At 53.0% G+C, this 26,107-nt stretch overlaps 1 protein-coding gene across 20 annotated transcripts in view; it reads left to right on the forward strand.

The window, feature by feature from the left end:
* NOL8 (nucleolar protein 8) overlaps positions 1-26,107 on the forward strand; it is a 1,066,580-nt gene that overhangs the window by 482,049 nt on the left and 558,424 nt on the right. For all 20 annotated transcript variants that reach the window (XM_069643873.1, XM_069643874.1, XM_069643889.1 and 17 more), the window contains 2 exons: positions 4,871-4,987; positions 5,809-5,899. In XM_069643873.1, the coding sequence (XP_069499974.1) occupies positions 4,871-4,987; positions 5,809-5,899 (208 nt within the window). The remainder of the gene's footprint in view (positions 1-4,870; positions 4,988-5,808; positions 5,900-26,107) is intronic.

The raw sequence follows: 26,107 nt of genomic DNA on the forward strand, positions 1-26,107 counted from the left end.
AGAGGCGGATGAGGATTCGGTTGGCCTGGTTCCTGGTCAGGTGCCGGATGACATTGTCTCGGGCCATAGTCAATTTGACGATTTGAGGCAGTCGCTGCATGATGCTAGTGGTCTGGACACCTCTCCGGAGGTGGAATTTGGTCGGCCTGAGCCTGGCTCCCATGCCGATTCCTCATACCGGCGCCTTATGGCTAGGGTGTCTGAGTATCTGGGATGGTCTGCTCCCCCAGGGGAGTTTGTGCAGGATGATCTGACGGACATCCTTGATGTTGGTCCCCCAACTGACCCAGTACTGCCGTTCCATATGGCTTTACAGCGTAGGGTGGCGGCGGCTTGGACTGCTCCGGAGAGTCTCCCGGCAGTGGGCAGATGCTTGTCGCGGAAATACCGTCCAGCCAGTGGCGACCCCTGCTACTTGACCAGGCACCCCACTCCGGAAAGTTTGGTGGTGCAGGCGGCCACGGCCCCGGCAAAGCAGGCGTCGTACCCTACCATCCCTCCTGATAGGGACGACAAACGTTTTGATGGCTGGGCGAAGAAGGTGTTTTCTTCTGGTGGTATGGCGCTTCAGGCGGCCAACTCCATTTGTGCCTTGTCACGTTTCACGCACACTCTGTGGAACTGTGTTGCGTTAGCGGCTGAACATATTCCCGAAGGGGACGAACGGGATGGTTTCCTTGCTTTGGTCCAGGATGGTAAGGATGCCATGTGTGAGTCCGTTCAGTCGGGTTTGGACTTAGCTGAATGCGTCAGTAGGTCCATGGCGGCGAGCACCGTGATACGCAGGTTTGCGTGGTTGCGGAAGTCGGGGTTTGCTCCTGATGTGCAGTCCCGGCTCCTCAACATGCCCTTTGATGGTGAACATCTTTTTGGCAGCAAGGCTGACGAGAGCCTTGAGAGGTTGCAGACCTCAAAAGCTGCAGCGAAGTCGTTGGGCGCTGCAGTTCGCCAACCTCCGCCTTTTCGTCCTAGGGGACAGCAGTGGAGGGGTGGCTCCTTTCGCTATTACTCGTCCTTTGGTAAAGCGAGAGGAGCTGGCAGTCAAAGGGGCCAACGCAGGGGTACCAGAGGTGGACGACAAGGTACCCGTGGTGCCAAGGCCGCTCGGGCAGTTGCCTCTTTGCCCTCAGGTAACGCCGCAGCCGCTCCTACTCAGTCATGAGGCCATGTCCCATGGTTCGCCGGTTGGGGGAAGGCTGGCGCAGCATCTTGTAGAGTGGCGTGCCATTACTTCAGATGTGTGGGTTCTGGAGATCATAACCCACGGCTACTGTCTTCCCTTTCGGCACAGGCCTCGCGACAATCCACCGGGGAACCTCTCTTTGAAGTGTCCGGATCCGCTCCTTGCGCAGGAAATTCAAGCCCTGCTGGAGAAAGGCGCCATAGAACTGGTGCCTGTAGTGGAGAGGAACGAGGGTTGGTATTCCCCTTATTTTTTGATTTCCAAGAAAGACGGGGGATTGAGACCCATCATGGACTTGCGCGGTTTGAACAAACTCCTCAGGAAGGACAAGTTCAAGATGGTTACTCTCTCTCAAGTCCTCCAGGCCCTTCGGCTTCAGGACTGGTTGGTGTCACTCGACCTCAAGGATGCTTACTTCCATGTGCCGATCCATCCCAGGCACAAGAAGTACCTGAGGTTCGCGGTTGGCGACTCGCACTTTCAGTTTCGGGTCCTGCCGTTCGGTTTGACCTCCGCCCCGAGGGTTTTCACCAAGCTCATGGTGGTGGTGGCAGCGCATCTCCGGCAAGGGGGGATTCACGTCTACCCCTACCTGGACGATTGGTTGATCAGGGGGAGCTCTCCAGAGCAGGTCCTGGATCATCTGTCCGTCGCCTGCCACTCCCTTCACAGGCTGGGCTTCTCCCTCAATTTAAAGAAGTCCCATTTGACGCCAACGCAGAGGCTCCAGTACATCGGAGCAGTGCTCGACACTTCCCTGGGGCAGTGTTTTCCTCCCCAGGTGAGGGCTCTTCACATTCAGCAGATGGTGCGCAAGTTTCAGCAGGCCCAGACGCTCCCAGCGTTCGAGTTCTTGAGGTTGCTCGCCCTCATGGCGTCCTGCATTCTTCTGGTGCCAGAGGCTCGCCTGCGAATGAGATCTTTGCAGTGGGCACTCAAGATGCAATGGTCGCAGTCCTCCGGCAGGATGTCGGACCCGATTCAGGTGCCGCCCTCGGTCGCCCGGGACCTTCTGTGGTGGGCCGTCGATGGCAACTTGATGAAGGGGGCTCCGTTTTGGCTTCCCTGGCCGGAGGTGACGATCGTGTCGGATGCATCCCTCACGGGATGGGGAGCTCATGCCAACGGGCTGACAGTCAGCGGTCGTTGGTCTCCGTCGGAGTCCAGACTCCATATCAATCTGTTGGAGCTGAGGGCCGTCAGGCTAGCCCTGAGGGCTTTTCTGCCGACTGTGCGAGGAAAGAATGTCCTGATCCTGACGGACAACACAGTGGCCATGCACTACCTCAACAAAAAGGGGGGGGCAGGGTCACTTCCTCTGTGCAGGGAGGCGATGCAGCTCGAGTTCTGGGCCATCCAGCAGGAAGTTTCGATCTCGGCAGTTCATCTGGCCGGAGTCGAAAACGTGACGGCGGACGCTCTGAGCAGGCAGAGCACGATCTCTCACGAGTGGGAGTTGGCTCAGGAGATTCTCCTGGAGATCTTCGCCCTTTGGGGGACCCCTCAAGTGGATCTCTTTGCCTCCAGTGTCAACTGGAAGTGCGAAAGGTTTTGCTCGCGGGAATTTCCTCCAAGAGGAGCCTTAGGGGACGCGTTCGTGGTGGAGTGGTCGTTCCCGCTGCTGTACGCGTTTCCTCCAGTCCCCGTCATCCCGCAAGTGCTGCGGAGGTTACGGAAGTTCGGTTCCCGGATGATCCTCATTGCTCCGGCGTGGGCTCGGAGGACGTGGTACCCGGACCTTCTCGACTTGTCCATCTGCCCTCCACGTCGTCTTCCCTACCGAGACGATCTGCTCTCACGGGAGGGGGGTCAGGTTCTCCATCCAGAGGTCGGATCCCTCAACCTTCACGCTTGGCTTCTGAAAGGTTGAGGTATAAGGATTGGGACCTCCCTGAAGACGTGATGGAGGTGTTGCTTTCGGCCCGAAGGCCCGCAACTAAGTCTCTGTACCGTTGCCGTTGGCGTAAGTTCTGCGACTGGTGCAGAGTTCAGAATGTGGATCCTTTTGCATGTGACATCCCCATGGTTCTGTCCTTTTTGCTTTCTTTGGCCCACAGGGGCTTGCAAGTGGGTACCATTAAAGGTTACCTGGCGGCGCTGTCTATCTTTAAGCGCTCATCTGAAGAATGTTCTTTCTTTAAAATCCCTTTAATTTCACAGTTTCTGAAAGGGCTCACTAATGTGTTCCCTCCGTCGCCTTTCCTGGTGCCCGGTTGGGATTTGAACCTTGTTCTTAGGTTTCTTATGGGTGCTCCGTTTGAGCCTTTACATTCTTGCCCTTTGAGGCTGTTGACTTTGAAAACTGTGTTTTTAGTTGCGGTTACTTCCGCTCGCAGAGTGAGTGAGTTACAGGCACTTTCTGTTAAGCCACCCTTCACTGTATTTCACAAGGACAGGGTTGTCCTTCGAGTTCGTCCTTCTTTTCTTCCAAAGGTAGTGACGGAATTTCATTTGGCCCAGAAGATTGTTCTTCCGGCATTCTATCCTCCTCCGCATCCTGGTAAGGAAGAGGAGAGGCTCCATAGGCTTGATCCTAGGAGAGCTTTGAGCTTTTATGTTTCTCGCATGTCCCGGGTCAGAGTGGACGATCAACTCTTTATTGGTTACGCTGGTAAGCGCTTGGGGCAAGCTGTGACGAAACAGACTTTGTCCCGCTGGATTATTTTGGCCATCTCGGAGTGTTACCGCTTGGCGGGCAAGGACCCACCGGCTGGCTTGCGGGCCCATTCTACCAGGGGCTTGGCTGCATCTACTGCCCTGCAGAGGGGTGTTCCTATTCGCAACATCTGTGATGCTGCCACCTGGGCTTCAGTACATACATTTGTGCGGCATTATTCCCTCGATTCCATCAGAGGGCAGGATCTGGCCTTTGGCAAGGCGGTCCTTTGCTCTGCTATTTGATTGGCTATTCTAAATTTTGTTTCTAAATTCTTTCCCTCCTCCTTGATTTGGTACTGCTTTGGGAGTCTGTCATAGATATGGAATACGTCGGAGGACCCAATCCCCTCGAAGAACAAGTTACTTTCTTACCTGGTAACGTTCTTTCGATGGGATGGTCCGACGACGTATTCCATATCGCTCCCGCCCTGCCTTCCCCGCTGCAGAATTTCTGTTGCGATTGCAGCTTACGTTCCGCAAGGCTTTGTGTCGGACTGGCAGTTGACTAATGTCACACGTTCTGGGGGAAAAAACTACAACTGAGGCTACTGGCGTCGTGCGTCCTACTTATCACATCGGATGACGTCGGAGGAGGTCCTCGACGGCGGCGCATCGACGTCATCGACGCAGGACGCAGACGCCGAAAAAGTTTCCGAAGGAGCACAGCTGTGGTGATTACTGTCATAGATATGGAATACGTCGTCGGACCATCCCATCGAAAGAACGTTACCAGGTAAGAAAGTAACTTGTTCTTCTCATTACTCCAAAACACTGTGCGGCTGATCATGTGTCCGATGAAGCATTGTGCTGCCGATCGCCACTACTCCCAATTACTGCTACTGATACATGCTGCATCAACATATTGTGCAGTAGATAATCCTCAGTATGACCCCAAGCCAACGTTTGAGAACTGCAGTTTGAATTCAAACAATGTGACTATATGTAATACACATTTGGCAGATGTGAGGAATGAAAACTCTTGATTACAGAGTGGGTTTTCACTGTTTATTTTTATTTTAAAATCAATAGGAGGCTCCAAGCAAAAGGTCTTCAAGGTTGTTTGAAAGCAGTGATGAGGAGGATGCAGAGGAAGATGGTCAAAGATTCAGCATTAAATCCCAGTTTGAAGGAAAAGCTGGGGAGAAGGTGAGTGAAGCCGGCAGACAACTGACCCCAAAGAGATGTACTCTTCCATTACTGGGTAGGGAGGCAACAGACATACCAGAATTAATTTGTATGTCAGTTGTCGGGGTTCTCCCCAACTTCGTATTCACAAGTGAAAAATGGAACGCTCGGGTTAGTCTCATAAAACAGGAATAATGAAAGTATGCACGTGACCCTAGAAAGCCCTGCAGGTCTGGACAGAAAGATTTATGACTGTGAGAAAGAATGGCAGAACTAAACAATAGGCTGAGCATGAGTGTTGACTGGTTATCGGCAGGGACAGGTTTGGCTCAGGTTTACAGACGGAGCCGCATATGGTGCAGAAAAAAAGAAATTAAACTAGCATATATGACCCTGAGAGGGATTAAACCAACCCAGGGGCCTTCAGCGCAGTGTGAACTGGGAGGTGTACAATGATTCTAACAACTAAGTTGGAAACTAACGCACATTTGGAAAATGAAGCGGCCGAAGTCTTCCAGTACTGGTGAATAATAATACAAATACCATTTGGATAACTTGGCATCATCTACATGGGTCTGTCATCAATTTCATTGAGTTCTCTCATTAGGTGTCTCATCATCCTCCTTAGCACTCTTAGCATTGTGTATGCTCTTTTATAACAATAACATAGTACCAAGCTAACCTGAAGCATCATAACAAAATAATACGTTTCACAAAGCATGAACGTATTCCTAATTAAGAATTGTATGTCCTATTTGAACGGCTTCTTGTTCACCAGGTAATCACATATAATATGAAACATTTTCACATATTCTAATCTCAGGTTTTTTCTGTGCATTTAGCTCATGCATTTACAATCCAGGTTTGGCACAGATGAGCGATTTCGTATGGATTCTCGGTTTCTTGGAAGTAACAGCGAAGAGGAGAATGCAGGTGAGCATGATCATGGTAGTGTTTGCAAGCATGCACAATTGGCTGGTCTGATGATTTTGCATTTGTAGTAGGGGTTCTACTCTAACATTGCATTACAACAAAGAAGAAAGTATTTGGAAGTATTATGCCCATTGTTGAGGCAGCTTTTGCAAAACCCTCTGGTGAAGGCTGTACAACCTACTGCTTGGTCCATGCACTAATCCCAAAAGGGAAGCCAAACCTCTCTCAAAATGATAGCCCAGCCAGCAGGCTTTGCCGGCGTCCCCGACACAAAGCCCCAGAATAAGGCTCAAAGCCTGTCTGGTGCACTCCACTACAATTTCACAAGGTGTGAGGCATCGGCCTCCTCCTGCAGCTCACTGTGTAACAGAAGGCAGCCAATGCAGAGAAGTTCTTGCTCCTAGAAGATGGCAGCACCCTGACCCCAGGACCAACAAGACTACTGCCTGAGCCCTCCTACGCTGAGGCTGTCTCTATGGCCCCATCGTACAGCTGATTGGCTGCATTCTGCCACATCAGGTCCTACCTTCCAGCTGGCAGGCTGTGCCGGCGTCCCTGACCCAAAGCCCCTTCATAAGGCTCAGTCTGTCTGGTGCCTGGCTTGTACGGAGCATTTGGCGTGATTACCACCTCAACCCTCCACTTCTCATCTATCCAATAATCCTCACCACCCCTGGTATCCACTTGTGGTGCCACATTGCTACCACGTCAGGCCACATGCAAGGTAAGAAGACCATTAACCCTGCCTGCAAATATCCTCCAAACCACACGTTGCAGTACTCCTGTACTCGTGTCTTGTCTAACTAAAAATCGAAAGACCTCTGCCATTGAACGCTACCCTGTTGCCGATCTAAGCCTTCTTCTATAAGGCTTCTGTTTTCGCTGATCTGCCTGACTGACTTAGCCCCCTCCTTCGGGAGGTGCGGCTTTCCCAGCTTGCAGCCACCATTCTCTGTGTGTTTGCATGTCTGGCCCCCTTCTTGCTCTATACCAAACCTACCCTTACGTCCGTCCCCTTTACTCCATAGTGCATGGGTGTCCCTTCCAAGGGACAGGAGACAGAAACTTTTTCACCAGAAAAAAACATCTTCCCCTTTAAATTTAGAGAGGCGCGGGAGTGCAGCCCTGGGAGCATGCGATACCCTGACTCTGCTCACTGGTGCCACTCCCCAGTCCCTTTTTCCGCGTCGACAGGAACGGGCCGATTTCACCAGCGCTCTTGGATTTCGCTTCGGCCATGTAATACCACGCGCTCTTCCCTGAATTCATCTTTTTGTTGTCATTCAGGTACTCGGTCCTCCAGCATCACGCTCCTCCCCGGCGCATGCCGACTTCAGCAGGCTTCAGCAGGTGTCCAGCCTGCGAGGGGCTCTTCCCTATGTCTGACCTCCACGCTCTTTGCCTTTGCTGCCTCGGCCCTGACCACGGCTGTCAAGGTTGTACCGTGTGCAATGCACTGACTCCACGCGCACTGACAAACAGGCCAGCTAAGTGGAGGGAGCTCTTCGAAGGATCGCCTCCAGAGGACTTGAAAAACGTGTTCAAGCAGAGATCGAGGCCCAAGGGAGGGCCGTTATTTTCCATCACACCCCGTAAGGGCGACTTCTTCCAGAGGACACGCCCAAGCGGGAGGAACCTCTCGGGTTCTAGTACCATCACACGCACCAAGGCTAGTCCATCTACCGGGTCGTAAGATGCTTCCGGAATCAGTGCTGAGGGACCGCAAGGTTTTTACCCAAGTTTATACTTGGGGTGGGGGGAGGGGGGGTCGTTTGAACGCCATAGTACCGGCTCAATGTCCGAGGGGGCGCTACCGGTGACAATGCTGAGAGCAATACGCCTTCCAGGCCTAGACCTGAGGTGCAGGGTAGGTCTCATCCTCCACCACCAAGATTCTTGGAGGAGGCTGGGCCCAGGGAGCCATGCACCACGACTTTGGCACGTGGCACGCAGCTCACCAAAATGGCTGCTGCGCCAGAAAACATTGTCCAATGCCACCCCTAGGAAAAGAGCAGGCGGGTGAACGAGTTTCAAGGTGGGACTTATGTCAACCAGGTACGTGGCCTACAGTTTATCCATCAGCAGCGCAGGGCAGGATTCCCCTGCTACTTAGAGAGAGTGCACTCCGCCCCCAGCAGCCCACAGCCACTCTGTCAACATCCCCTGTCACTGCTTCTGCTGGCAAAGACAGGTTCTTCGAAAATTTCCTGGCGCTGATGCAAACCCACCAGATGGAGGCCAGATGGAGGCCATCCTACGGGATGCAGGCCAGGACTTTCTCCCTCTGGTCACTCCGCAGGCACCCATAGTCATTCCTCCTATGGCTTCGGCACCGCAGGCCCCAGCGCAGCCCCCGCTGCCCCTGCCGCCCCTGCCGGCTCCTCCGATTCTGGCTCCCCTGCCTCCCACAGCTCAGGCGATTCCCACAACAGTCTCCGGCTCTCTCTCAACGCTGCAGCCCATGGCGCACAGCACCCCTCCTCCCACTCCGGACCAACCGGACACTCTGGTGGATACAGACGAGGAGGCGGACACTGACACACCGTTGTCAGCAAAAGCCTTCCACATCAGGCTTGCAGGTTTGGTAGAATATCTGGGCCTTCCTCAACCCGAGGTAGAGCAGCCCGAGGAGGGGGTCTTGGCAGAGGTCCTCACCCTAAGACCCCCCTACCAAGAGGGATATCCCGATGCAGAAGGACGTTGTGGCTCTAGCCAAGAAGGGGTGGCTCAAGCCACACTCAGCCCAATATTTCAATCAGCACCTCAATGCCAAGTACAGACGGATGGAGGGGTATACGCTCTTGTTGTCAACGCACCCCCAGCCGCATTGTTCTGTGATCTATGCGTCGTCACTCTACTTTAAACCTCCTCGTCCTCACTCCTGCTAGGCAACGAGGAGAAGATCTTGGAGGCGTACGGGTTGAGGTTGTACCTGCGTCAGGCCAACGCGGATGCCATGCTGGCAGCCGCTAACCAGAGGTTGTGGTGGGAAATAGCGGACTTCCTTCCGCTGCAGTGCCAGGCACGCTTCAAGGCGGGTCTAGGAGAATCCAGGCTGGTAGCACAGGACAACATGGAGTCGACCATGGCCCACATCGATACCTCTTGCCAGGCCATCTGCATCACCACGGACATGAGAAGGACGGCCTGGCTTCGGACTACTAACTTTAACCCCGATGTCCAGGATCGCATATTGGACCTTCCATTCGTGGGTAGTGACCTTTTCCATTCTACCACCGACGAGGAATTAGATAAAAAGAACAGCTTGCAAACTGCAAAGTCTTTTATCCTAACGAAGGCCACGCCCAAGGCGTACACCCATTCACATCAACGCTCCGACTAGGGCTGGGCATTTGGCGGAATCTGTGGATTCCAGGAATGGAGGTCAAGACAACCTGACTGCTCGCTGATTCAGCACTGGCGCAAGCAACAAAAAGGGATGGCAGGGGGCAAGGGCTTCTTCCAGTCCCTCTCCCCTGCAGCAGCCTCAGACGGCAAAAAGGCATGACACGTCCACGTGTTTCCAGCAGGTGATAGACTTGCCTCTCATGTGCATTTCTGGCACCAGAACTCTGTAGTATCTAGGGGTGCCGCCTACCGATACCTCCCTCTCATTCCTCCTTCCTCCTCCACTGCACTCCCACAGATTGGGACGGCAACTCTGTTGGCGGAGATCCAGCCGCTCGTCCAGAGCCAAGCATTGGAAGAAGTGCCAGCCTCCCAGAGGGGATTAGGCTTCTATTCCAGGATTTTCCCCATAGAAAAGAAGAACAAGGCTGGCCTGAGAGTTGTGCTGGACCTATCGACCCTCAACCTCTCCCTCCCTCTTCAGAAATTCAAGATGGTTACGCCAGCACTCATTGCGGAGACACTAGACAGGGGAGACTGGATGTGCTCCCTGGATCTTAAGGGCACCTACCTACACGTCCTGATTTGGTAGCCTCATCGCTTCTTCCTACTTTTGAGGATCATGGGCTGTCAATTCCATTAAAAGGTGCTACAATTTGGCCTCAACTCAGCCCCCAGGGTATTTACCAGACTCATGAATGTGCTGGCAGCCCTCCCCAGGGCCCAGGGCCATCATGTCTACCTGTACCTGAACGACTGGCTCGTCAGGGCGACATCCCCCGTAGGGGGTTACCCACACTCCTACGCACTTATGAACACACTCCACGACCTGGGGTTTACTATCAACCTCAAGAAGTCTCAGCTGCTGCCCACACAGAACCTCACCTTCCTGGGCCTCATCTGGGATTCAAGCTTCGAGAAGGTATTTCCCTCGGAGGACAAGATTACAGCCATCAAGAGGGCCACTTAACCACTTCCTTACCAGAGCAGTGACCTCGACTTGGTGTTACCAACACCTACTGAGTACCATGGCAGCGGTCCTCCTGGCCGTGCCACACACGAGGCTTCGTGTGAGGAGATTACAGCTGCTCTTCGCAGCCTCATGGAATCAGGAGAAGGGCTTCCAAGTGGAGTTGGTCAGCATACCGCCTTCTCTCCACTCGGACCTCACGTGGTGGTCCAGGGATTGCAACCTGCGGACAGGAAAGCCCTTCCGGCAGCCGTCCCTGCAGGTCATCATCACTACGGACTCTTCCCTAGAGGGGTGGGGAGCCACTCTAGACAGCCACATTGTTCAGAGTCTCGACTCAGCAGGAGTCGCATATCAACTGGCTGGAGCTCAGGGCCATCTGGCTAGCCCTCGGAGCGTTCCTTTCCGCTCATCGTGCATGGGCATGACCGTCCTTATCCAGACCGCCAACTCCACCAGCATGTACTATGTCAACAAGCAGGGGGGTACCAGGTCCCCCTCCGCTGTGCAGCCTAGCGGTCAGCATTTGGGAATGGGCCCTGGAAAACATCTACCTCACGGCCGTCCACCTCCTGGGGAGGCCAACTTGGAAGCAGACCGGCTCGGCAGGCTAGGTGCAGACAATGAAGAATGGCAATTGAACGACCAGGTGCTGCAAGTGGTCTTCAGCACATGGGGCCATCCTTAGGTGGATCTATTTGCCTCCAGGAAGAACAGGAAGTGCTGCCATCAGTTTGCGTCCTGGCAGGGGCTGAACCCTGGCTCCCTGGGAGACGCATTGCAGATTCAATGGGAGGGCATGACAGCATATGCCTTTCCTCCCACACCTGAAGGAAGCTTGTCACCTCAGCATCATCTTGATAGCTCTGTGGTGGCCAGCGAGACTGTGGTTCTCCGAACTGCACAGCCTCACGGACAGACCACCCATTCACCTTCCGCCGGGTCTGGCTCCACTCCTGTCCCAGCAGGAGGGCATGGTTCTCCACCCCGTGTCTCAGAAGTTAGCCCTTGCAGCGTGGTTCCTGAGCAGATCACCCTCAAGCACCTGAGCATATCACTGGCTAACCTGGACATCATTCAAGGTGCCAGGAGCAAGACTACCGGGAGCCATTATAAAAGCAAATGGAGCAGGTTCTGTCACTGGGCAGACTCTAAGGAGATTGGCCCCCTTTCGTGCACACTGGACAACGTGCTCTCCTTCTCGGCGCACCTCGCACACTCAGGCGGACACATGCAGCCATAGGGGCCTACAGAAATTCAGAGGAGGAGGTTTTCTCCTCCTCTAACCCGATTGTGAGGACACATCTGGCGGGATTGTCCAGGCTTTACCCGCCCATTAAGAGGCCACACCCCGTGTGGGACATCAATGTGGTGTTGGGTGCCTTAGCGCACAAACCATTTGAGCCAATGGCGTCCGTGGACATAAGGCTGGTCACCATTAAGACGGCTTTGCTGGTGGGACTCGCAGAGTCATCAAGATCCTGGCTCTGGTGGCCTCAGAACCTTACACCACTTTCCACAGGGATAAGGTGGTCCTGCGGACTCACCGGGCATTCCTACCTAAGGTACCCTCCACCTTTCATCTAAACCAGGAAATATTCTTGCCTATGTTCTTCTGTAATACAGGCACGGCTGCCGCCAGTATTTTATTTTTTACGGCGCCCGGGCAATTACCGGGTCATTACGGCCTTGCCGGACCCAGTATTTGCCCATTCCTGGGCACCGGAAAAAATTCTTCCCCATTCCCATTTGGGCCCTATAGGGCTCAATGGGAATGGGGAGATCGGATGCACCGGCACCGTTATGAGCGGTGCTGGTGCATCCGACATGCTGTGCTTGCAGGTGCTGCTCTGCCCGCCAGGTCGGAGCACCCGCAAGCACAACTCGTAGTTTGCCGGTCCGGGAACTACAGTACCGGCAAGCTTACCGGTACCGTAGTTCCTGGACCGGCAAACTTATAATGAGGCCCAATGTGTTTCAAAGCGCTTCAAGGCAAGGGAGGGAGCAAGAGCAAATACAATGTCATTCTTAAAGGCCATGAACAGTAAGAATGTGAAATTAACTAAGAGTAATTATGAGTTACTCACCTAGTTCCCTTTCCTCCATACATCCCACCATCCTCCCCCCTAATAATACTGGTGTCATTAGGCAATGTTAAATATTGTTGGCGCGTCAATGGGGACTGAGGGTTGGTCTATTAAATTTAAAGGGGAAGAAGGTTTTCTCTGGTGAAAAAGGTTCTGTCTCCCTTCCCTTGGAAGGGACGCCCATGCAGTATGGAGGAAAGAGGACTAAGAGTATGTTGGTCACTAAGGTGAGTAACTCATAATTTCGCTTCATTCCTTGGTATCCCATCAAAGCTCCCTGCCCCCCATCACTCTCCGACCTGATTCAGATGAACGTTCCTGCATGTGAAAAGACGCTGCCATCGCTATCTACCGACCTTGAACTGCGTATTTGAAGTAGCCCCTGCACCATGAGGCGATGCTTTCCAAATTGTGCACACCTACATATATCGCTCTCTACCTACCTGTAACTGCAGACCTGTTGTAGCTCCCCACACCATTTGAGTGAGTCTTTGCCAATCTGTATACATTCACTAATCCTTTTTTCTGTAACCTTATGAGTATTCTTGCACCTTACTTATGTACCATACACTTTCTGTAATTAGCACATAGATACCTGTGGGTTCGGTGCGCTGAAATAAATGCAAAATAACTAAATAAAATAAAAAATAGTACAGCAGAGCAGTCGGGCTGAACTCTAGAAAGGGAATGAAGGCTGACACAAAGGTACGCTTTGTGGAAACACTTCCATAGAAAATACACAGTAAACTGATATACTGAACAATACATGCGTATTATATTGCATACATATATTATATTTCTGAGGCTTGTGGATCTACTTGGAATCGCATGATGTGCGTAGGCTGACATCTAGTGGTAGTTGCAGAGTATTGCGTAACTTATTTTCGAAATTCAAAAAGGGGCGTTGACTGGGTCTGTTTTTACTATCCCTTGTGACACGTGTACTGTACCCATGGCCCTTCACATGTAGAAGTACCTCAGATTGTTTTTTTCCGCTATCGTAGTCTGTCACTTTTTGCAGAGTTCTTTGCTAACGCCATTGTTATAGAAGTTATTAACTTTAACATTAGTGTTCGTATCTGCTTCTTATTCCTTGCTTGTTTCGAGGACCATCCTTCAGCGGCTTTTGAAGCTTCGACAACATCTCTGCTACTCGATGATCCGTAGCTTCGGCCTACACTCGGCCTTGCCCTGTTATAGTAGGGAGAGTGGGGGAGGGGGCTCATACATTTCTCTGTCTCAAAGAATGTCTTTTCTTGTCCTTTACACTTGTCATCGTGCTGCCTTTTACGCACATAATGGAAAATACACCCTTTTTGCCCAGCTTGCAATCATCAATATCCTTGGAAGGACACGCACTGTGTGTGTAATCATTGCCTCCCCAGAGATCTTTCAGAAAAACATTGTAGGTCCTGTAAATTGTTTAAACCTAAAACTTTAAAAGACCGGTGTACAAAACATTGGGTAGCCTACGCCATGTAGGCCGAGGCTTCTATTGACATCCCAAAAGGGTGCCGAAGAGTCTGAGGAGGAACAAGGCAGCTATGCTGCACAAAGTGATGCCGTGGACAACTTGGGTTCTACTGAATCTCTAGTGCCAGTCCCCACCTCACATAACCAGGCCGGCAGTCCTGTAATGGAGACCACACTTGGCGACAAAGGCACACATTCGCACACACTACACCAAGACGTACGTCGACTACTTCGTCAGACAAACACGGCCACACACTGTCGCACGAAAGCAGTAAAACCCTTTAGAGGGGATTGGGTCCTCCGACGTATTACATATCTATGACATGTAATCACCACAGCTGTGCTGCTTCGGAAACTTTTTCCTGCGTCGATGACGTCAATGCGCCGTCGTCGAGGACCTCCTCCGACGTCATCCGATGTGATAAGTAGGACGCACGACGCCCGTAGCCTCAGTTCCGTTTTTTCCGCGAACGTGTTGCTTCGTGATTCTCGGTTCACGCCTCGACTCTTTAGAGTTCTGTTCTTCTCGGTTCTTCGAACCTGTTCGTTTTGTGAAAATCCTTCGTGTGAAGATGTCTTCTACTTAGTCTTCGACCCCGCGTCCGGGTTTCAAGAAGTGCGGGGAGTGTGGGTCCAAGATGTCGGTGACGGACTCGCACGACGCCTGCCTCTGGTGCCTCGGGGAGGCCCACGACACGGATGACTGTATCGACTGCCAGTCGCTCACGTCCAAAGCCTTACGCGAACGTAAGAAAAAGTTGTCGGTAGGTCGGGTGTCCAAGCCCAGGAAGTCGAAGTCTGCAGGGCTTTCGACGGATGATTCGAGGGGTGACTCTCCGCGTCATCGTCGGAAGTCTCGTGGGTCTCCTTCTAGGAGTCGGTCTCGCCACTCCTCAGCCTCTTCGAGGCATTCTCAGAAGTGCCGACACCAGTCGTCTTCCAGGTCCTCTTCGGAGGACTCTGCCTGGCACGTCGCTTACCCCACCAGCCGTGCGACGCCGGAGGAATGGGCTTCCTTCGGGAAGAAAATGCTGGCGATTCTTGAGTCGCAGGGTACTAAGCCGTCCGCGCCCCCGAGTGGGGTCGGTCGTGAGAGGTCGAGAGACACCGCTCGCAAGAGTGGTCGGCACGAGTCACGGGAGAGGTCCCATTCGGACAAGGAGACTCGTTCTCGACGTACCCGTTCCAGGTCCCGGTCCTCGACGCGTTAGAGACCGTGTGCACCTGTGAGGTCTTCGAGGAAGACATCGACCTCTGAGGCGTCGAGGGCGTCGACAGGCTTTCTCGAGGCTCCGGCTCCGAGGAAGCCGTCGCTCAGGTCGTCAAGGGACACGCTCGGGGCTCCGGCTTCGACGCCGCCGATGCCGGTTCTCTCGACGCTGGCGCCGATTCGCTCGACGCCTTTCCTGTCGGAGGTACCCCGTGGCACGGGAGAACCCACTAGGAAGGCTCTGGTTAAGAGCAAGCACTCTCGGGTGGCATCTTTTCGCCACCTGGACTATATTTCAGAGGCGGATGAGGATTCTGATGGCCTGGTTCCTAGTCAGGTTCCAGATGAAATTGTCTCGGGCCATAGTTAGTGTGACGATTTGAGACAGTCACTGCATGATGCCAGTGGACTGGACACCTCTCCGGAGGTGGAGTTTTGTAGGCCTGAGCCTGGCTCTCATGCCGATTCCTCGTACCGGCGCCTTATGGCTAGGGTTTCTGAGTACTTGGGATGGTCTGCTCCCCCAGGGGAGTTTGTGCAGGATGATCTGACGGACATCCTTGATGTTGGTCCCCCAACTGATCCGGTACTGCCGTTCCATATGGCTTTACAGAGAAGGGTGGCGGCGGCTTGGACTGCTCCGGAGAGTCTCTCGGCGGTAGGTAGATCGTTGTCGCGAAAATACCGTCCAGCCAGTAGAGACCCCTGCTACTTGACCAGGCACCCCACTCCGGAGAGTTTGGTGGTGCAGGCGGCCACGGCCCCGGCAAAGCAGGCGTCGTACCCTACCATCCCTCCTGATAGGGACGACAAACGTTTTGATGGCTGGGCGAAGAAAGTGTTTTCTTCTGGTGGTATGGCGCTTCAGGCGGCCAACTCCATTTGTGCCTTGTCTCGTTTCACACACACTCTGTGGAACTGTGTTGCGTTAGCGGCTGAACATATTCCCAAAGGGGACGAACGGGATGGTTTCCTTGCTATGGTCCAGGATGGTAAGGATGCCATGTGTGAGTCCGTTCAGTCGGGTTTGGACTTAGCTGAATGCGTCAGTAGGTCCATGGCGGCGAGCACCGTGATACGCAGGTTTGCGTGGTTGCGGAAGTCGGGGTTTGCTCCTGATGTGCAGTCTCGGCTCCTCAACATGCCCTTTGACGGTGAACACCTTTTTGGCAGCAAGGCTGACGAGAGCCTTGAGAGGTTGCAGACCTCGAAAGCTGCAGCAAAGTCGTTGGGCACTGCAGTTCGCCAACCTCTGCCTTTTCGTCCTAGGGGACAGCAGTACAGGGGTGGTTCCTTTCTCTATTACTCGTCCTTAAGTAAAGCGAGAGGAGCTGGCAGTCAAAGAGGCCAACACAGGGGTACCAGAGGTGGACGACAGGGTACCCGTGGTGCCAAGGCCGCTCGGGCAGTTGCCTCTTTGCCCTCAGGTAATGCCGCGGCCGCTCCCCCTCAGTCATGAGGCCATGTCCCATGGTTCGCCGGTTGGGGGAAGGCTGGCGCAGCATCTTGTAGAGTGGCAAGCCATTACTTCAGATGTGTGGGTTCTGGAGATCATAACCCACGGCTACTGTCTTCCTTTTCGGCACAGGCCTCGCGACAATCCACCGGGGAACCTCTTTGCAGAGTCCGGATCTGCTCCTTGCGCAGGAAATTCAAGCCCTGCTGGAGAAAGGCGCCATAGAACTGGTGCCTGTAGCGGAGAGGAACAAGGGATGGTATTCCCCTTATTTTTTGATTTCGAAGAAAGACTGGGGATTGAGACCCATCATGGACTTGCGCGGTTTGAACAAACTCCTCAGGAAGGACAAGTTCAGTTCAAGATGGTTACTCTCTCTCAAGTCCTCCAGGCCCATCAGCTTCAGGACTGGTTGGTGTCACTCGACCTCAAGGATGCTTACTTCCATGTGCCGATCCATCCCAAGCACAAGAAGTACCTGAGGTTCGAGGTTGGCGACTCGCACTTTCAGTTTCGGGTCCTGCCGTTCGGATTGACCTCCGCCCCGAGGGTTTTCACCAAGCTCATGGTGGTGGTGGCAGCGCATCTCGGGTAAGGGGGGGATTCACGTCTACCCCTACCTGGACGATTGGTTGATCAGGGGGAGCTCTCCCGAGCAAGTCCTGGATCATCTGTCCGTCACCTGCCACTCCCTTCACAGGCTGGGCTTCTCCCTCAATTTAAAGAAGTCCCATTTGACGCCAACACAGCGGCTCCAGTACATCGGAGCAGTGCTCGACACTTCCTTGGGGCAGTGTTTTCCTCCCCAGGTGAGGGCTCTTCACATTCAGCAGATGGTGCACAAGTTTCAGCATGCCCAGACGCTCCCAGCGTTAGAGTTCTTGAGGTTGCTCGGCCTCATGGCATCCTGCATTCTTCTGGTGCCAGAGGCTCGCCTGCGGATGAGATCTTTGCAGTGGGCGCTCAAGACGCAATGGTCGCAGTCCTCCGGCAGGATGTCGGACCCGGTTCAGGTGCTGTCCTCGGTCGCCCGGGACCTTCTGTGGTGGGCCGTCGAAGGCAACTTGATGAAGGGGGCTCCATTTTGGCTTCCCTGGCCGGAGGTGACGATCGTGACGGATGCATCCCTCACTGGTTGGGGAGCTCATGCCAACGGGCTGACAGTCAGCGGTCGTTGGTCTCCGTCGGAGTCCAGACTCCATATCAATCTGTTGGAGCTGAGGGCCGTCAGGCTAGCCCTGAAGGCTTTTCTGCCGACTGTGTGAGGAAAGAGGGTCCTGATCCTGACGGACAACAGTGGCCATGCACTACCTCAACAAAAAGGGGGGGCAGGGTCACTTCCTCTGTGCAGGGAGGCGATGCAGCTCGAGTTCTGGGCCATCCAGCAGGAAGTTTCGATCTCGGCAGTTCATCTGGCCGGAGACGAAAACGTGACGGCGGACGCTCTGAGCAGGCAGAGCACGATCTCTCACGAGTGGGAGTTGGCTCAGGAGATTCTCCTGGAGGTCTTAGCCCTTTGGGGGACCCCTCAAGTGGATCTCTTCGCCTCCAGTGTCAACCGGAAGTGCGAAAGGTTTTGCTCGCGGGAATTTCCTCCAAAAGGAGCCTTAGGAGACGCGTTTGTGGTGGAGTGGTCGTTCCCGCTGGTGTACGCGTTTCCTCCAGTCCCCGTCATCCCGCAAGTGCTGCGTAGGTTACCGAAGTTCGGTTCACGGATGATCCTCATTGCTCCGGCGTGGGCTCGGAGGACGTGGTACCCGGACCTTCTCGACTTGTCCATCTGCCCTCCACGTCGTCTTCCCTACCGAGACGATCTGCTCTCACGGGAGGGGGGTCAGGTTCTCCATCCAGAGGTCAGATCCCTCAACCTTCACGCTTGGCTTCTGAAAGGTTGAGGTATAAGGATTGGGACCTCCCTGAAGATGTGATGGAGGTGTTGCTTTCGGCCCGAAGGCCAGCAACAAAGTCTCTGTAACGTTGCTGTTGGCATAAGTTCTGCGACTGGTGCCGAGTTCAGAATGTGGATCCTTTTGCATGTGACATCCCCATGGTTCTGTCCTTTTTACTTTCTTTGGCCCACAGGGGCTTGCAAGTGGGTACCATTAAAGGTTACCTGGCGGCGCTGTCCATCTTTAAGCGCTCGTCTGAAGAGTGTTCTTACTTTAAAATCCCTTTAATTTCACAGTTTCTGAAAGGGCTCACTAATGTGTTCCCTCCGTCACCTTTCCTGGTGCCCGGTTGGGATTTAAACCTTGTTCTTAAGTTTCTTATGGGTGCTCCGTTTAAGCCTTTACATTCTTGCCCTTTGAGGCTGTTAACTCTGAAAACTGTGTTTTTAGTTGCGGTTACTTCCGCTCGCAGAGTGAGTGAGTTACAGGCACTTTCAGTTAAGCCACCCTTCACTGTATTTCACAAGGACAGGGTTGTCCTTAGAGTTTGTCCTTCTTTTCTTCCGAAGGTAGTGACGGAATTTCATTTGGCCCAGAAGGTTGTTCTTCATGCATTCTATCCTCCTCCGCATCCTGGTAAGGAAGAGGAGAGGCTCCATAGGCTTGATCCTAGGAGAGCTTTAAGCTTTTATGTTTCACGCATGTCCCGGGTCAGAGTGGACGATCAACTCTTTGTTGGTTACGCTGGAAAGCGTTTAGGGCAAGCTGTGATGAAACGGACTTTGTCTCGCTGGATTATTTTGGCCATCTCGGAGTGCTACCGCTTGGCGGGTAAGGACCCACCGGCTGGCTTGCGGGCCCATTCTACCAGGGGTATGGCTGCATCTACTGCCCTGCAGAGGGGTGTTCCAATTCGCAACATCTGTGATGCAGCCACCTGGGCTTCAGTACATACATTTGTACGTCACTATTCCCTCGATTCCATCCGAGCACAGGATCTGGCCTTGGGCAAGGCGGTCCTTTGCTCTGCTATTTGATTGGCTATTCTAAATTTTGATTCTAAATTCTTTCCCTCCTCCTTGCTCTGGTACTGCTTTGGGAGTCTGTCATCGATATGGAATACGTCGGAGGACCCAATCCCCTCGAAGAACAAGTTACTTTATTACCTGTTAACGTTCTTTCAATGGGATGGGCCCACGACGTATTCCATGTCGCTCCTGCCCTGCCTTCCCCGCTGCAGAATTTCTTTGCGATTGCAGCTTACGTTCCGCAAGCCTTTCTGTCTGATTGGCAGTTGGCTAGTGTCACACGTTCTGGGGGAAAAAACTACAACTGAGGCTACGGGCGTCGTGCGTCCTACTTATCACATCGGATGACGTCGGACGTCAGAGGAGGTCCTCGACGACGGCGCATCAACGTCATCGACGCAGGACGCAGACGCCGAAAAAAGTTTTCGAAGCAGCACAGCTGTGGTGATTACATGTCATAGATATGGAATACGTCGTCGGACTATCCCATCGAAAGAACGTTACCAGGTAAGAAAGTAACTTGTTCTTCAGGCTCAAATCGTCCTTTGCCCTCTGGGCCCTCGTCTACCTGATCACTGCTTGGCAAGCTACAAAAACAGGTGCTGAAATGAAATAACTTCTGAAACCGTCCCTAAAAAGTATTTATTTTCCTGTGCTGAAAAACAAGTGCCGAAAAACAAATCTTTGCTCCGTAAGCATGGTACGTCGAAACTTAAACACAAACAAGTTTCAGTGATTTCCAAGTCCAAGGGAAAATATGTGCAGTTGCCACGCCCCTGGGTCGTGCATTAAAACAAACACATTAGATATCTTCTTGTTGGGTACTTTTTTCTGAAGTCTAATTGGAGTTGCACTCTACAAGACTTATCCCTTGGTTTTAGGGCCCCAACTTCTAATATAGGCCTGTTCTAACCAAGGTTGGTAGAGTGGCAGAGCAGCCAGACTTAACTTAGGTGGAGGGATGTGAGCTTTAATTCAGTACACAGAAATCAGAACATACATAGACCCAAAGAAACTCTTACACACTTGTAGTCGTATCAAATATAGTGGTTTATTTTATATATACACACAAGGCAGTTATACACGAAAGGACTATTGTATCAACTAGCAATATCAAATGTACATTTCGAATAACAAGGGCAATTAAAGTAGGTGAGTAAATTGTTATATGTGTTTGCTGTCCACACACAGAGTGACGTCGGCTAGGTAAGTAAAAGCACTTTTTGAAAATTATTTGCATTATTAGTTCATACGTCAAGCCAAGAAGTAAAGCACAATCACAGGTAAGCAATACTGTAGCAACTCAGTAATGTTTAAGGGATTCTTTTCCCTAACTCGAAAGGATTAATTCAGTTCAGGTTTGGAAACCAGCACTGCCCAAGCTAAGAGGGTCAGATGATTTAGTGTTAGAAAACCAGCAATGACAAAGTAAATAGAAATGCAACAGTTCTAATGCAAATCTTCCTAGCACAGGTAGGTAACAAATTTGTTTTTCTTTGAAAAAGTACAAGGGCTTAGAAGAAGCCTTCCTGTAGGGGCACAGGCTTTTAGGCCTCGGCGATTGGAAATGGGTGAACACCCAAACAGTAGAAACAGTGCTGCAAAAGCAAAGGAGCGACACAAACAGCTTAAGGTAAGTTTACCAAGAGCCCCACATTACCTTGAGAGTAAAGATGATGATGCACCTGGATGCCTTCTCGACACACAACTGCAAACCCGGTCTCCTAGTCCTTGATTGTGGTGACCAAAGGGGGGACCCTGGATGGGCTCCTACAGCATTATGCGAGAGGGACTCGCCAGCAAAGAATTCTTCTTACTCCTTCGTCGGTTCATGGTTTTGGTGCCTTCTCTGCATCAGGAGCTAATGGTCAACACCAGTTGGATGGAATCTACTCCTTTCTCCAGCATGAGGTCTGGCATGGATTCACATGCTCATTAATATTCCCCGTCGTCAGTCTGGGAATCCTCGGTAAAGAAAAAAATCAGTTTGTTTCATTTCAGAACTGTCTTTCTCCTAACAACCAATCACTGAGCTCTGGGTCATACTGCCCCCAGCCAATGACTGCCATCTACCTAAGCCCCTCCTCTGACAGCCATCTTCAGATTTTTACCACACGTTCAAGTGTTGGGAGTCCTTGTGTTTAGCTCTCGAGCTTTTACTGCGTTTTTGCAGATTGTCACTCTACGAGTCACAGCTCCGCAAGTGCTACCGTACTTGCTGTAGTTGGCCAAAGCAGGACTGGCCCATGCCTCCATCAAAGTTAATCTGGCGGCTATCTCCCGCTACATCAGATCTCCGGGACGGTCGTCGTTATTGTCACGTTAAGGAGTTTATTAAAGGACTGTTGGGTTCGTTCCCACTGGTGAAGGCTCCAGCGCTGGCGTCGGAACTCAATGTGGTGCTGACTAAGGTCATGGGACCTCGATGCGAACCTATGCAGGCAGATCCACTGAAGTTTTTGTCGTGGAAGACAGCGTTCCTCGTGGCCATCCACATCTGCATGAGTGGGTGAGATTCAGGCCCTGTCCTGTAAGCCAACTTATTTGACATTTCACGACACGAGGGTGGTGCTGCAGACGAGCCCCTCCTTCAAACCCAAGGTGCCGTCAGACTTTCACCTAAACGAGCCCTTGTTGTTGCCTGTGTTCTTTCCGACACCTTCGTCGCCGCCCGAGAGGACTGAGACTGGCTGGATGTGGCTAGAGCGCTGAAGTTCTACGTGGACCGCACAAAGATTTTCTGGAAGACGTCACAACTTTTCGTGAACTTTGGCCCTGTGAACCAAGGGAAGGCCCTCTCCAAGGCTTCCATTTCCAGGTGGCTCTCCGGCTGCATCACCCATTGTCACCGGTAGGTAAACCGATCGTTGCCTGGCCTTCCGAGAGCCCATTCGACCAGAGCGATCGCTGCAACTACGGCGTTTGTCTGGTGTGCCCCTGCTGGACATCTGCAGAGCTGCTACGTCGAGGCCGACGCACACCTTCACAAGATTCTACTGCTTTGACCGGGATTCCAGGCCTGAATGCAGAGTCGGCCAAGCAGTGCTGCGCAACTTATTTGCTTGAAGGTGAGCCTGGTGAGGAGGTAAGAGATGCTTATGTTGAGCCTTTGCCACCTCCCAGTGGTTGTGCATGTGTGTACTGCTATGTATTCTTTATTCATGAGCATGTGAATCCATGCCAGACCCCATGCTGGAGAAGGAACAAGTTACTTACCTGTAACTGTTGTTCGAGGGGATTGGGTCCTCCGACGTATTCCATATCTTTGACAGTAATCGCCACAGCTGTGCTGCTACAGAAAATGTTCTACGTCCATGACGTCGATGCGCCGTCCCCGAGGACTTCCTCCGACGTCACCCAATGTGATAAGTAGGACTCACGACGCCCGTAGCCTCATTTCTGTTTTTTTCCGTGAACGTGTTTGCTTCGTGAATCTCGGTACGCCTCGACTCTTTGGAGTTTCTGTTGTATTCTTCTCGGTTCTTTGAACCTGTTCGGTTTTGTGAAAAGCCTGTTGTAACGCTCACCTGAATCCCTCGGAGGCGCGGGTCTGGTCTGGGTGTTCTCCGAACCTTCCAGAGTCACTCGCAGGTCTTTGGCACCACCCTGCAAGGGCCCCCTCCTTACTGTGATCTTAATCCGGAGAGTGAGATGTCTGCGGGCAGAGAGGAAACAGGGGTTAACGTCTGCCTGACGCGGTTTCGGCCCTTTCCCCTTCCTGACACTCCTACGACTCCCCTTGGCCGCACGTGCTCACCTTAGGTAAGTAAATGCGGCGCTCTCCATCCTGCGTCTGTGCAGGGGCGCTGTAGCCAGTTACTTCTCTGGACGATAGTTCAGCCTTTTATTGCGGAGGTAGAGTCCAGAAGGCAAGACCGTCGTTAGCTGCACGAACGGTAAGTGCCTTATTTGAGTCTTTTATTGTCCTTTCAGAATCTTGCCTCTTTGCAGGTCCGGTATGTTGTTCCGGTAAGTGGAAATGTCCGGAGCTTTTTGCAGGCAAGCAAAAGGTTCATCTGAAGTTGAATGCACTTTTAAATGTCTTTTTCCCCTTTTCTTTCAGGTCGCGGTGCAACCGGCGATGAAGACTGATGCCGAAGGATCGTGCCGGAGGACCACTTGAGGCACGTGAGTAGAAATGGAGTCCTGAGCTCTAATAATGTCCTTCTTGTATTTTACAGGTGCGGACAAATGGCGCAGAACGGAGCTGACGGAGACCGTGGCACAGGTAAGCAGATATGATGGAGTTATCGCTAACCTGTATTCTTTGTTGTTGCAGATGGCTGGAGAACGAAGAATCGCGGCACGGGGCCTTGCAAGGCGCCGACGGGTGGTAAGAGCAGCTCTGGTATTTTCTCGTGCTACTCTAATGTTCTCGTTTTCCTTTTCAGATGTCACGGAAGGCTGGAGCTGGATTTCAGGAAGGTAAGTTGAAGATTGTCCTGTTTTCAGGTGCAGAAGAAGAAGATCAGCTGGAGCCGACACGGTGAGCGTCCTGCTGCTATTGCAGAATAACGCGAAGCACGTGAAACCAATCGGGTGTGGTTTAAATAGCCTTCAGTAGTGCTTAGGCGTCTTCTTCCACAGCCTCCAGAGGTAAGAAAAGAGTTCCAGTATGTGGTTCTTGGGAGTGGTGCTGGCCCCACCCAGCAGTTAAAGTAGTCCCAGCAGGATTGGATGAAGAGTTCATCCTGCAGGTAGGAAGGCAGCATGGTCTGCAGCAGGTAAGTCCACCCAAGCACCAATCCCTTTTATATGAGCCCGGCGCTTCCAGTGCCAGGACTGGGTCCCTTTATGAGCATGAGCCTGGCGCCACTGGCGCCAGGACAAGGTCCAAAAGGCCCCTACGGGGGCCGGCTGGTGCCTGGAATGAGGATCATGACCCTGCTTCCAAGGATGTTGGGCTAGGTCTGACACCTTGGGGCCAGTGGTCATGACACCTGTTCGTGACGATGTCTACCTAGTCTTCAACCCCGCGTCCGGGCTTCAAGAAATGCGGGGACTGTGGGTCCAAGATGTCAGTAACGGACTCGCACAACGCCTGCCTCTGGTGCCTCGGGGAGGCCCACGACACGGACGACTGTGTCGACTGTCAGTCGCTCACGGTCAAGGTCTTGCGGGAGCGCAAGAAGAAGTTGTCGGTAGGTAGGGTGTCTACGCCCCGGAAGTCGAGGTCTGCAAGGCTTTCGACTGATGATTCGAGAGGCGACTCTCTATGTCATCGTCGGAGGTCCAGTGGGTCTCCTTCCAGGAGTCGGTCTCGCCACTCCTCTGCCTCTTCGAGGCATTTCCGGAAGTGCCGGCATCGGTCGCCTTCTCCTTCCTCTTCCGAGGACTTCGCCCGTCGGCAGGTCGCTTATCCCACCATGCAAGCGACACCAGAGGAATGGACTTCCTTCGGGAAGAAGATGTTAGGGATTCTCAAATCGCAGGGCACCGGTCCGTCTGCTCCTCCGAGTATGGTCGGTCGTGATCGGTCGAGAGACACCGCTCGCATGCCTTCGGGGCTCGGGTGGTCGGCACGGTTCGTGGGAGAGGTCCCATTCGGACAAGGGTAATAGTTCTCGCCATGCCCGTTCCAGGTCCCGGTCCTCCACGTGCTCGAGACCGCATGATCCTGTGCAGTCTTCGAGGAAGACGTCGACGCCTGTGGTGCTGGGGTCATCGACCTCTCTCGAGGCTCCGCCTCTGAGGGGGTCGTCGGCGCCTAGGTCGTCGAAGGACACGCTCGGAGCTCTGGCTTTGAGGCCTGTGTCGACGCCGCCGATGCTGGCGGCGCTGCGGCTGATATCGACGCCGATTCGCTCCACGCTGATTCTCTCGACGCAGATGCCTTTCAAGGCGGTGGTGTCGGAGGTGCCCCGTGATACCGTGGTAGCCCCTAGAAAGGCTCTGCCTAAGGTCAGACATAGCTTTGGTCCCCAGGTGTCTTCCTCTCACCGCATGGAGTACATTTCAGAGGGTGATGAGGGCTTTGATGAGGGCTTGGTTCCGGTTACGGTGCCAGATGAGCTTCTCTCAGGCCATAGCCAATTTGATGACCTGAGGCAGTCGCTGCATGATGCCAGTGGACTGGACAACTCTCCGGAGGTGGAGTTTTGTAGGCCTGAGCCTGGCACTCATGCCGATTCTTCGTACCGGCGCCTTATGTCTCGGGTCACCAAGTACTTGGGATTGTCGGATCCCCCAGAGGAGTTTGTTCAGGATGATCTCACGGACATCCTCGATCTTGGTCCCCCCACTGACCCGGTACTGCGTTTCGTATGGCTCTGCTGAGAAGGGTGGCGGCAGCTTGGACTGCTCCGGAGAGTCTCCCGGCAGTGGGCAAGTCTTGGTTGCAAAAATACCATCCAGCCAGCAGCGACCCCTGCTACTTGTCCAGGCACCCCACTCCGGAGAGTTTGGTGGTGCAGGCGACCAACGTTTTGATGGCTGGGCGAAGAAAGTGTTTTCTTCAGGGGGTATGGCGCTTCAGGCGGCCAACTCCGTATGTGCCTTGTTTCGTTTCACACACACTCTGTGGAACTGTTTCCTTGGCGGCTGAACATATTCCCAAAGGGGATAAACGGGATGGTTTCCTTGCCATGGTTCAGGATGGCAAGAATGCTATGTGTGAGGCCATTCAGTCGAGTTTGGACTTGGCAGATTGCGTCAGCCGGTCCATGGCGGCGAGCACCGTGATGCGCAGGTTTGAGTGGTTGCGGAAGTCGGGGTTTGCTCCTGATGTGCAGGCCCGGCTCCTCAACA

This window comes from Ambystoma mexicanum, chromosome 2p (assembly GCF_040938575.1).
Source record: "Ambystoma mexicanum isolate Mex_15411 chromosome 2p, UKY_AmexF1_1, whole genome shotgun sequence".
In the NCBI taxonomy this organism is placed as follows: Eukaryota; Metazoa; Chordata; class Amphibia; order Caudata; family Ambystomatidae; genus Ambystoma; species Ambystoma mexicanum.